Genomic DNA, 12403 nt, shown 5'->3' on the forward strand with positions numbered 1-12403 from the left:
CTTCTTAGCCTACAGCTCTCTAGAATCTAATTCAGTGTATAATGTGCGGATGGACATGATTTACAATCTCCACCAAAGGAGGACCATCTAGGTACGAAGGTGAGAATGGATCTCCCCTATACATTTGGGGAAAATGTAAAATAAAAAAACTATAAATTAATAAATTAAACTATACTAAATATATACCCCCCACACACACACACACTGCATTAAAGATGCACCACCAAGGAAATAAGCACAGACAAGACACACATCCTGCCATACTACTGTATTCCATCTTTCAAAAAAGAAAGATAAGATTTTAATATTACTTAACAATATGTTAAAAGGTAGCCAGTTTGGCTTCAGTGTTAATACAATATACACTATAACAGATTGATAGTGTGCATTGTTCTATTCTTCAATTTCATTCTGAAAGTACTGTGATAGAAGCTGGATACAAGTCAAAAATTGGGAAAAAAGAAGAAAAAAAAAAAACAGGTACACTTTTACTTATCGGTTTTGTTAAATGGAACTGAAAAAACAAAAAAAAGAACGTTGTCAAGTATTAAGCCATGTTCCTCTCAGTGAATTGAAGGTTGTAGGGGCAAGGGAGAGTGCGGCAGACCATGCCCATTCCCTTGTCAGTTAACTGAATGAGATGCCGTGCGAGGAATCGTGGGTAACAAGGGGATAGTAAGCCACAGTAACTGATTGAGAGGCTTTAGTTTAATTCATTAGATATATCTCTTTTTCTCAAAAAAAGTTTCCATGTGTGTCTGATTTCAGAAAGCATACATAGTAAGCATCTTTTGACTATGAATCAGCCCAAAAAAGAAAAAAAGAAAATTAATTTCAGAACATGGCTTTAAGTCAAGAGAAATGCCCCTCAGACTAAAAGCACACAAACAAGCAATAAAAAAACAAAAGTAGAAAGTAGCATTTTGTCATTTTTCTTGTGTCATTTCATTGAAAAAACAAAAAAAAACAATTCTCTCAAGAGTTCTGCTTGAGGATCAGACCAGAGGATGGGTTCATGGTAGAACCGCACAGCAACAAGGAACAAGGCAGCGTGGGTGGGCACAGCAGGGCTAGGTGATGACGGGGTCTGTGATAGCAGTTTGCATGGGGGGGGGGGCTGATTGCTTCCTGCCACAGTCTCTTTGCCCTACGGGAGGTCCCATCAGTGGGCGGCGAACGTTGCTTTCTTCAAGCTAAAGTTGGACCAGTTGATGGACAGCCGTTGTCGGGTCTGCCTGGCGGAATCCAAGCAGAACCTGGGGTGGAGGGAGAGCGATGGGGAGTTAAAGATCTACTCTAAGCAACATTTTCCACTAGGGGCATTTGGAGGAGGGAAGTAAGCTCAAGCTAACTACCAATTATCTCTCCTTCCTCCTGAAGTGTGCATTTGTTCACTTCCCTTCACTGATTTGAAAGGACTCCACCAATCTAATGCTTTTGTATTTATGGGAAGTGGTGAAAAAGTGCACACTTTCTCTCCACGCCCACAAGCATAAGCTTAGGAATACAAGTAATTTCTTTTAACATTTTGGGGGGATTTAATGACAAATTGATTCACATAATAGATTATGCATAAACTCAGCGACAACAAAAAAACATCCCCTTTTCAGGACCCTGCAGGCTCATCCTGACCCTGTCTTTCAAGGACAATTCGTAAAAATCCTAAGAACTTCCCAGATCTTCATTGTAAAGGGTTTAAACACTGTTTCCCATGCTCGTTCAATGAACCATAAACAATTAATGAACATGCACCTGTGGAACGGTAGTTAAGACACTAACCACTTATAGACGGTAGGTAATTAAGGTCACAGTTATGAAAACTTAGGACACTATAAAGAGGCCTTTCTACTGACTCTGAAAAACACCAAAAGAAACATGCCCAGGGCCCCTGCTCATCTGTGTGAACGTGCCTTAGGCATGCTGCAAGGAGGCATGAGGACTGCAGATGTGGCCAGGGCAATAAATTGCAATGTCCGTACTGTGAGACGACGAAGACAGCAATACAGGGAGACAAGACGGACAGATGATCGTAGTGGCAGACCACGTGTAACAACACCTGCACAGGATCGGTACATCGGAACATCACACCTGCGGGACAGGTATAGGATGGCAACAACTGCCCAAATTACATCAGGAACGCACAATCTCTCTATCAGTGCTCAGACTGTCCGTAATAGGCTGAGAGAGGCTGGACTGAGGGCTTGTAGGTCTGTTGTAAGGCAGGTCCTCACCAGACATCACCGTAACAACATTGCCTATAGCCACAAACCCACCGTCGCTCAACCAGACAGTACTGGCAAAGAGTGCTCTTCACTGACGATTTTCGTCTCACCAGAGGTGGTCGGATTCGTTTTTATAATGAGAGTTACACCGAGGCCTGTACTCTGGAGCAGGATTGATATAGAGGTGGAGGGTCCGTCATGGTCTGAGGCGGTGTGTCACAGCATCATCAGACTGAGCTTGTCGGCATTGCAGGCAATCGCAACGCTGTGCGTTACAGGGAAGACATCCTCCTCCCTCATGTGGTACCCTTCCTGCAGGCTCATCCTGACAGCATGACAATGCCACCAGCCATACTGCCCGTTCTTGTGTGTGATTTCCTGCAAGACAGGAATGTCAGTGTTCTGCCATGGCCAGCGAATAGCCCGGATCTCAATCCCATTGAGCACGTCTGGGACCTGTTGGATTGGAGGGTGAGGGCTAGGGCCATTCCCCCCAGAAATGTCCGGGAACTTGCAGGTGCCTTGGTGGAAGAATAGGATAACATCTCACAGCAAGAACTGGCAAATCTGGTGCAGTCCACAAGGAGATGCACTGCAGTACTTAATGCAGCTGGTAGCCACACCAGATACTGACTTAATTTTGATTTTGACCCCCCCCCTTTGTTCAGGGACACATTATTCCATTTCTGTTAGTCACATCTGTGGAACTTGTTCAGTTTGTCTCAGTTGTTGAATCTTATGTTCATACAACTATTTATACATGTTAAGTTTGCTGAAAATAAACACAGTTGACAGTGAGGACGTTTATTTTTTTTGCTGAGTTTATAAACCATCCAGCTTCACTTCATGCCAGATTCAATTGCAATACTTTGCAGCTAAGCTTTCGGACGGATCATTTAAGCATTTTTATCTTTAAACAAAGCTTTATGGAGTCAATGCAAAGCAAGAGTCATTTGAGTGAATAGAATTAGGCCCGTACCTTTTGAAATACTCTACCTCCCTCTCAGTCTCGTCCATGTCAGTACTGTCCAGATCAATGTCTTTGGGCAAGAAAACGTCATCTGCAATAAAAGAACACTCGGTCACAAAATGCCAAGTTAACGATTGTAAATGTATGTTTCACATTGTCCCCGTCTCAATATGTCTGGATGTTGTATGCTGCACTTCTGCAGCCCTGAAACTAACCATCCTACAGGGATAAATAAAACTGCACAACATAACCTAGCAGAGCATAGCATGCTGACCTATTGAGTTGTTCATCTTGTCAGCCTTCTTTTTCTTGTTCTTCTTGGACTTGGCCTTGGGCTGGGGGGATTCTGCGCTGAGGAGTTTGCCGTTCTGCTGGGGCTGCTCCGTCTGTGAGGCAGGGGGTAGGGAGGGCTCCTTCAAGGGTCCGCTCCTCTCCTCTTTCGCCTGGCTCGCCGACTGCTGATGGTGCTGCCTTTTCCCGTTGCTCCTCTCCTCCTTCCTGGGTCCCGGTGCCAGAGGGGCGACCGGATCTTCTGCGGGAGGCCTGGGTCGGGTCACTTTGACGTCTGGTGGTAGTTGTGGTGTACCGTTGGTGGTGGTCGCCTCTGGCATTTTCTTGACCATCATTGTCTCGCTGGCGGATTGCCCGATTGGCTGCTGCTGTTTTGGCTTGGCTTTGCCATTGGCCTCCGTCGGTTGGCGTGCGGCGGAGGAGCCGTTGAGAAGAAACTGGACTGGGGAGTTGGGGGCATTTTGGGTGAAAAGGGCCGGAGTAAGGGCTTTCTCCCTGCTGCTCTTTGGGCTGTGCTGTGAGGGGGGAGGCCGGGGCTGGGGTCGGTGCTCCACTCGGGGATCCTTGTGGCCAGGGAGGCGCATGAGGCTGTGCAGGAGCTGGCTCTTGCCGTTGCGGAGGTTCTCCAGGACGTTCTGGGCCGTCTGTTTGAGGGGCTGGGGGTTGTTCTGAGGTACGGGGGCAGGGAGCGGGGTGGCGAGCTCCTTGGCCTTATCCTTTTTCTTCTTGGCGGCGCGGAGGTGCTGCAACTCTTGCAGCCGGAGGAGTTCCCGTTGGATAGCCTCCTCCTCCTGACGCCGCCGCTCCTGCTGCTCGCGGACCTCCGCCTCCAGACGCACCTTCTCCTCCATCTGACACACAGACAGACACACACACACACACAGTTCATATCCAGTTGGTCCTTTGCTTCATTTAATAACAAAAAAACGATGGTGTGAACCAACTCCCCTTTTCAACTAATTCCTTTGCACCAATGTTAAAATTAAACCTTGAAGGGTTAGTTCAGCCCAAAATCAAATACTAAAACATATCATGTGTGGATTATCAGTGCAACTATAGACCACTTTTGGAGGTTAAAATGCCTGGGGTGAACTGTTACTTTAAAGTGACACTTTAAACACAACACTGTCGTCTAAACAACAAGGGGTAACACTTGAAACACCTTCAATATGTTGTAAAACTCTTTAAATCACTACCTTCTTCTGTTTGTGGCGGGCCCGCTTGGCGGCCTTGGAGCTGGAGGCAGGCTTGTTGTCGCTGGCACTGTTGATGAACTGCAGCAGGTCCTCCACCAGCCGATGGTCCTCCACCCGCCGGGGGTCCTCCACCCGCCGGGGGTCCTCCACCCGCCGGGGGTCCTCCACCCGCCGGGGGTCCTCCACCCGCCGGGGGTCCTCCACCCGCCGGGGGTCCTCCACGCGCCGGGGGTCCTCCATGCCATCGGCAGCGCTGTCACGCTCCACCACGGCTGGCTGCTCCTCCCTCTTGGGCTGCTCCTCCTTCCGCTTGGTCAGACGGAGGCGCAGCTTCTCGCGCATTTCCGCGTAGTTGCGGCTGGTGGGCGCCGCCGGGGGCTAGGGGAGGAAACAAGGAAATAGTGTTAGATTATTCTGGTAGTTTCGAGTTGAATTGTGTTTGAATATCAGAGCCCTCAAAACTATCTGAGGTGAGTTACCCCCATACAATGTCAAATGTGTCAGGGACCTAATCAAAAGTTCTATTGAAAGTGCCAGCTCTCTAGACAGTGTCCAGCAGGCCATTCTAGTAAAGATTTACATACTGTATTCTACATAATGTCAGTCTATATCAGTAAATACTATTACAGACTTCTGTTTCTGACTTTTCTGCAAGTTGATACATAGTAATATACTCATATTAGTACATGAGTATATGCGTATGTGTGCATGTCTCACCCCGCCGTGGCCAAAGAACTCGCAGTAGCAGCAGTCGCAGTACTTCCCTTCCTTCTGGTTGGTGGAGGTGGAGGTGGAGGAGCTGTGCTCCGAGCAGCTGTCCTCATCCTGGCTCTCCTCCCCGTCGTAGCCCTGGTGGTCGTACGCCCCGTTTCCCTCACAACGGTGGCCCTCACACTCGGGGTCACTAGACGGGGTCAAACGCCAAGGTCAAAATGTCAATGTCATGCCAATATGTAGCAGTTGAAGCCCCGGTAGGTGAATTTCACCCAATAAATATAGGAACATTCTGTACTGTCAAATAAAGTGCTTCCAATTGAATGTATTTTTTTTACCAGAAGGAACCTCATTTCTGACAAGTCGGATAAGACAAAGATCTATAGTAAACATAACGAGCAACATTCACACACGACTGATACAAATGCTTACAAGGTATAAGCAAGATAAATGTCGGGCACAAATATCTACTTCATTAAAGAGCTGTGCTATACAAGATAAATATACTGTAAGTCACACAAATACATTTTTCACTTAAACACCGTACTGATACCGATACAAACTGTTAGTAGCGCTCTTGGTTTTAAGAGGTAAAAGTCCTGAGCCGGTTCCCTGATGGCAGTAGTGCATATTGGTTGTCCAGTGGATGTGTAAGATCCAAAATGATTTCTTTACCATTCTTATGTGTGCGCTCTTTGTAAATATAGGCAAGCCTTTTGCCTTCTCCCGACAATCTTACCATTGACCTGCACAACTCTCTAGGGTATTCTGACTTGCCCATGTGAGGGAGCCAAACCAGGCTACTACACTAAATGTTAAGACAGGCTCAATAAAACAATCTGTAAAAGGACAAACAGATTTACATCAGGCCTTCTAAGTTTACGAAGGAAGTACAGTCTGGATCGGTATTTAGATAACACTGTCCCAAAGTTGGCTCCTAAGTTCAGCTTGTTGTTAACTATTGTACTGATGGTGATTGACTTGGAGCTCGACGGCATGATCAGCTAGACGGCCGCTTCCTAAAGTCCATGATTAGGTCTTTGGATTTCAGCACCAGAGGTCAAACTTGTCCACTGTGGACTGAATCAGGTCATCAGAATCAGATGTGCAAAGATTAGCAGTGTCATCTGAGTATTTTATGTACTGCTCAGGGCAGGTGCTCCTACAGTCATCCGTATAGTGTAACCAGGACAGGAGAGATGATTGAGCCCTATGCTGCACTCACAGTTGAATCTCACCAACGGTGGTCTATTTGACAAAAAATATAAAATCCACAGAATGAGTTTAGGACTTTAGGACTTTTTTAGGTTCATATTCAAAAGTTTCTGACCCATTAGATATGGCTGTACAGTGCTAAAAACACTGGAAAAGGCCAGAAACACTGTCCAGGCATAGGACTTAGCAAGGTGTAGTACAGTAGGAACACAAGAACATCATCCACCCCATTGCTTATAGGCAAATTGAAGGGGGTTTGTATGTGGGAGAGAACCAAACACATTTTTCATTATGACAGGTGTTGGAAATCGCTGAGGACAGCAGAGCGGATCTTCTTGGGCACTGGGAGTACGATAGATGGTTTCCACAGGGCTGGTACTGTATGCTCCCCCTCAGTGAGCGATTGAACAGCTCACAGAACACACCTGACAATTCCTTGTGGCAGGAATTCAGTTGCTGATGTTATCTGGGGCAGTTTTGTTTACTCACATTTGATTTAACTCCCTATCAACATATGCTTCCTCTATAACCAAATGAGCTTCCCTTGTGCTAAAGATAAAAATTAACACAACAGCTCATCCTCCTCAGTACTGAAGTCCAGACTATCTAACCTAGAATAAAAAGTGTTCAGACTCTTGGAAAACTCTATGATTGGACATTGAGCTCAGTGTGGTTAGTTGGTAGTCCAGAGAGGGTTTTAGGCCCTTCCAAGTACCCCTCATCTTTCCATCTAATCTAATCCTTCACCCTTTTCTTTGTAACCCTTTTTGCTTATTTTATTGGTCTGTTCAGCTTCAGCTGAATACGCTTGGATTCCATCCCTATTACCAGAGGAAAATGCTATTTATTTTCTCATTTAATGTCATTTCCGGTTCCTTTGTAATGCAGGAAATATTATTTGAAAACACTTTTTGAAGAGACCACTGTATCTTATATAAATCAGACAAAGCCTCTAAAGTCTCATCCAGTGTGACATTTTCTGAGAACAGTCCAAATCTGTGCTGTCAAAGCAGTCTCGCAGCACTGTCCTGGATGTTTCCTTCCACTGTTTGACTTATAGATTTATAGACCATTCCCTCTCTGTAGTTTAGTTTGGTAGGCTGGTATGAGGTGGACTGCATTATGAGCCGCAGTGAGTAGAGGAGCCTTCTGAATAGACTGGTGTTTTACTACCCCATGTTGCACATGTAACATATTGCTGATAAGAAGGAATAGTCTTTTTGAGAGTAGAGCTGTTGAAAACACCCAGTTTTACTAAAATCAGGGAGTCCGGGTGATTTTGACTATGCGCTGCACGCAAGAAGAGATAACATCTGCAGTGCAAGTAACATTGGCTGTGGGTAGTACATAGACAAGAATGATAAAGAACTGATCGAATTCACAGGGCAGGTACTTTGGTCTGAAGAAGAAGGATAGTAGCGCCACATCTGATGAGCAGTGCGATTCCAGAGTGGTACAATATACTACAATGCAAGCTAGATCTACTCAGGCTTTTATAAAGCTAGCCAATGTCAGTTAGCTTCACACTCCAGCTGAGACTTCATTCGTACTACGACAGTGGATATTGCTCGGTTGCCTGCCGCTAAACTCTATGAGGGATGTAGCACGTGGCGAGTCGAACACCGAATTTGTGATTAAGACAATGCTGAAAAATCTAAAAAGCGATGGGCGATTCAGTGCCACATTTTTATTTGTGCCCAAATCAAAATTAATTTAGAGTTATCTTGCAAATTCAGCAGGCTATGGTGTGAAATAGGCCGTTAGAAGTGCGGTCTCTTTTAATCTGGCCCTCAAACCATCATGGTCACCTAATAATCCCCAGTTTACAATTGGCTTATTCATCCCCCTCCTCTCCCCTGTAACTAATCCCCAGGTCGTTGCTGTAAATGAGAATGTGTTCTCAGTCAATTTACCTGGTAAAATAACAGATAAATAAAAAAATTAAAAAAATATTACGTAGCTTTAATGTTGTCTTTGGTGTGCTGATCAATGCAACAGCAGCCCCCCCCCCACTCCTAAAATAATTATATTAGCCTAGGTCATACAAAGGTGTGTGAAGTTTCAAAGGCATTTTGTCATTAATAAATGTATAATGTGCTAGGTATTCTAACATTACTATAGTTAACAAAATAATAAATACAATATTTACTCAGTCATCTTCTTCAATTAAAGGGGATGATGACAATCTTTCAGAGAGGGAGGGATTATGATTTCATTGGTCCTCAAACCACAGCTCAGACACTTCATTCAAGGTAAATGGAGTTAGCCTGACCCGGAGCAAGTTAGTTCTGAATGACTCGTTGCCATAGAAATGTACCACCTCTGCGCTTTTCCCATGTCTAGGTCATGCCTGTATGGTGCTCCGAATCCAGCAAAGCTCAGTTCTGAGTCATTGACGTGTCATCTAACCATGTTTCATTAAGACAGATCAGGTTGGCCTCTCAGTACGCCCATTGGAACTTGACGTTGGCATGTAGCTCATCCATTTTATGAAGTATAGAAGGGAGCGATGGGCTTCCAATGTTCTGGTTATGAGTAAGACCTAGCTGTGTAGAAGCCCACTCAAAGCATCAGTGGGTGGTTACAATTTAATGCTCTCCAATAGCCATGAAGCGGTAAGTAGGCAGAAGTTTTGCCTTATCAACTGATACAGGATCAGACTTTAATTAAATGGGCAATATTAGTCTTTGGGACTGGGGGGCAGTATTAAGTAGCTTGGATAATAAGGTGCCCAGAGTAAACTGCCTGCTACTCAGGCCCAAAAGCTAAAATATGCATATAAATTAGAGATTTGGATAGAAAACACTCTGAAGTTTCTAAAACTGTTTGAATGATGTCTGTCAGTATAACAGAACTCATATGGCAGGCAAAAACCTGAGAAAGAATCCAACCAGGAAGTGGGAAATCTGAGGTTTGTAGTTTTTCAAGTCATTGCCTATTGAATATACAGTGTCTATGGGGTCAAGTTGCACTTCCTAAGGCGTCCACTAGATGTCAGCAGTCTTTAGAACCTTGTTTCAGGCTTCTACTCTGAAGGGGGAGAGAATAAGAGCTGTTTGAGTCAGGTGTCTTGCAGAATGCCATGAGCTAAATCATGCGCTTGGCCATGAGGGGTAGCTGCGTTCCTTTTCATTTCTAAAGACAAAGGTATTGTCCGGTTGAAACATTATTGAAGATTTATGATAAAAACATCCTAAAGATTGACTCTACACATCGTTTGACATGTTTCTACGAACTGTAATATAACTTTTTTGACATTCTGTCTGAACTAAGCGATCGCGCATTGAGCATTTGGATTACTGGGCTAAACGTGCAAACAAAAAGGAGGTATTTGGACATAAATGATGGACTTTATCGAACAAAACAAACATTTATTGTCGAACTGGGATTACTGGGAGTGCATTCCGATGAAGATCAAAAGGTTAGTGATTAATTTAAAATCGCTATTTCTGACTTTTGTGAGCCCTCTCCTTGGCTGGAAAATGGCTGTATGGTTTTCTGTGACTAGGTGCTGCCCTAACAATCGTTAAGTGTGCCGTAAAGCCTATTTGAAATCGGACACTGTGGCTGGATTTACAAGAAGTGTATAATACTTGTATGTTTGAGGAATTTTAATTATGGGATAGTTTTGAATTTGGCGCCCTGCAATTTCACTGGCTGTTGGCGAGGTGGGACGCATATCCCAGAGAAGTTAATGAAAAAAAAAAAAGACTGACATGCCAATGCCTAACCACTGACACAGGCTAGGGTATCCACCTACTCTGCCCAGAGTAGGTGAAAACGCACTTTCGTGGTGACATTTGCCTTCTTTACAGTTTACCAAGACAAATATGATTCTTCCTGTTCTGAATCGTTCTGTGGGTTTTTTCTCTAACATATTGTAATGAAACAGCAGGAAGCAGGTCGAGGGTTCTTGCCCGAAGTCCAGAGCGCTATCGACTGTGCCGCAAAAGCATGCTCGAGCAGCAGAGTCGATATCCACGCTTATAAACCCAGTGTCGTTACACGAATCCCTCCTTTCAAAGAGCGCATCCTCACGATAGCTTGAGACTCAACGTCTTATAGGAACGTGCTCACCGGCCAAACACACGCAGTCGTGGATGCAAGGTCCGATCCCACTTCCGACACCAATGTAATGAAACAGCAGGTCTCGAACCCTCGACCTTCTAGCCCGAAGTCTAGTGCGCCATCAACTGTGCCGCAAAAGCACACTCGAGCGGCAGAGTCGATATCCGCGCTTATAAACCCAGGGTCATTACAATATCATTATATCCAAAACGTCAGATTTTGTAACCTAATAATTCCAATTTAAAAAGCACAGAGCTCTATTGACAGTAGCATAGCTTTCTCGCTGAAACCTTTGAGGATTATACATTTTTTGGTCATCGTCTTCCAAGTCGTTTTCTGCAGGTCGCAAAAAGCATGACACGAGCTGAATTAAAATGTAAAAGGCTTTGAAAATAAAGCTTGCAGTATGCTCAGGCCTTGATATTTTCTCATCACTCTAATGGTCAATGTTAGTATCAGGAGTAGGTTAATCTGATCTTAGATTTGTGATAAAAGGAAACTTAAACAAGGGAATGACCTGCACACGCTGGGCGGGGCGCTAATGGCCCCGTCGGCTGGGGCAGCGGCAGGCGGCTCGGCTGGGGACAGGCACATGCCCTGGTGGTGGGCCTCCATGAAGCCTGGGGTTGGGGTGGCCGTCGTTAGGAAGGGCTGCGAGCCCATGCTGGGGTAGTGGTGCTGGGCGGTGCTACCAGGCGCAGGTGGCAGGGCTGGGCCAGATGAGAGGGGAGGGAGGGAGGCCGTGGGGCCGTTCCTAGGGGCGATAGGGCCAGGTTGTTGCCTATGGTCCTCTTTACCTATATTGTGAAATACGTCACCTGGCAGAGACAGAAATGATGCACATTCAGCAGCTGGTCAGTGAAGATCGGAGACAATTTACATGAAGTCATCTCAAATGCCTCAATGGAGGAAATACATTTACAATCTATCAACACTAAGTCACACCCATGTTTTTGTGTCATCAGGTATATTCTGACCTCTGCGTGTCTATTGTGTATTTGGAACATGTTAAATTACAATCAATACTGCAAACACTTTCCCTTTCTCAGGCAGCTTTCCTGTGACATCAGTACAGATCAAGGAGATGTCAATGAGAAGAAACTAATTCAGGCCATTGAAACGCAGCCTTGGGGCTAGTGACTGCTAGCCGTAAGCACCCCTCCCCCCACTTTGTCACATACAATGGGGCAAAAAAGTATTTAGTCAGCCACCAAATGTGAATTTTTTCCCACTTAAAAAGATGAGGCCTGTAATTTTCATCATAGGTACACTTCAACTATGACAGACAAAATTAGAAAAAAATATCCAGAAAATCACATTGTAGGATTTTCAATTAATTTATTTGCAAATTATGGTGGAAAATAAGTATTTGGTCAATAACAAAAGTTTCTCAATACTTTGTTATATACCCTTTGTTGGCAATGACAGAGGTCAAACGTTTTCTGTAAGTCTTCACAAGGTTTTCACACACTGTTGCTGGTATTTTGGCCCATTCCTCCATGCAGATCTCCTCTAGAGCAGTGATGTTTTGGGGCTGTTGCTGGGCAACACAGACTTTCAACTCCCTCCAAAGATTTTCTATGGGGTTGAGATCTGGAGACTGGCTAGGCCACTCCAGGACCTTGAAATGCTTCTTACGAAGCCACTCCTTCGTTGCCCGGGCGGTGTGTTTGGGATCATTGTCATGCTGAAAGACCCAGCCACGTTTCATTTTCAATGCCCTTGCT

General features: G+C 44.9%; 1 protein-coding gene across 3 annotated transcripts in view; it reads right to left on the reverse strand.

Annotated features, from left to right (window-relative positions):
* Positions 1 to 253: 253 nt before the first annotated feature.
* The window catches only part of LOC109894218 (protein FAM193A-like), a 46776-nt gene continuing 34626 nt past the window's right edge, over positions 254 to 12403 (reverse strand). For all 3 annotated transcript variants that reach the window (XM_031828513.1, XM_031828512.1, XM_031828511.1), the window contains 6 exons: positions 11194 to 11494; positions 5397 to 5583; positions 4680 to 5057; positions 3467 to 4334; positions 3202 to 3283; positions 254 to 1256 (listed from right to left, as the gene is read on the reverse strand). In XM_031828513.1, the coding sequence (XP_031684373.1) occupies positions 1163 to 1256; positions 3202 to 3283; positions 3467 to 4334; positions 4680 to 5057; positions 5397 to 5583; positions 11194 to 11494 (1910 nt within the window). In that variant the 3' untranslated portion in view covers positions 254 to 1162. The remainder of the gene's footprint in view (positions 1257 to 3201; positions 3284 to 3466; positions 4335 to 4679; positions 5058 to 5396; positions 5584 to 11193; positions 11495 to 12403) is intronic.

This window comes from Oncorhynchus kisutch, linkage group LG7 (assembly GCF_002021735.2).
Source record: "Oncorhynchus kisutch isolate 150728-3 linkage group LG7, Okis_V2, whole genome shotgun sequence".
NCBI lineage: Eukaryota > Metazoa > Chordata > Actinopteri > Salmoniformes > Salmonidae > Oncorhynchus > Oncorhynchus kisutch.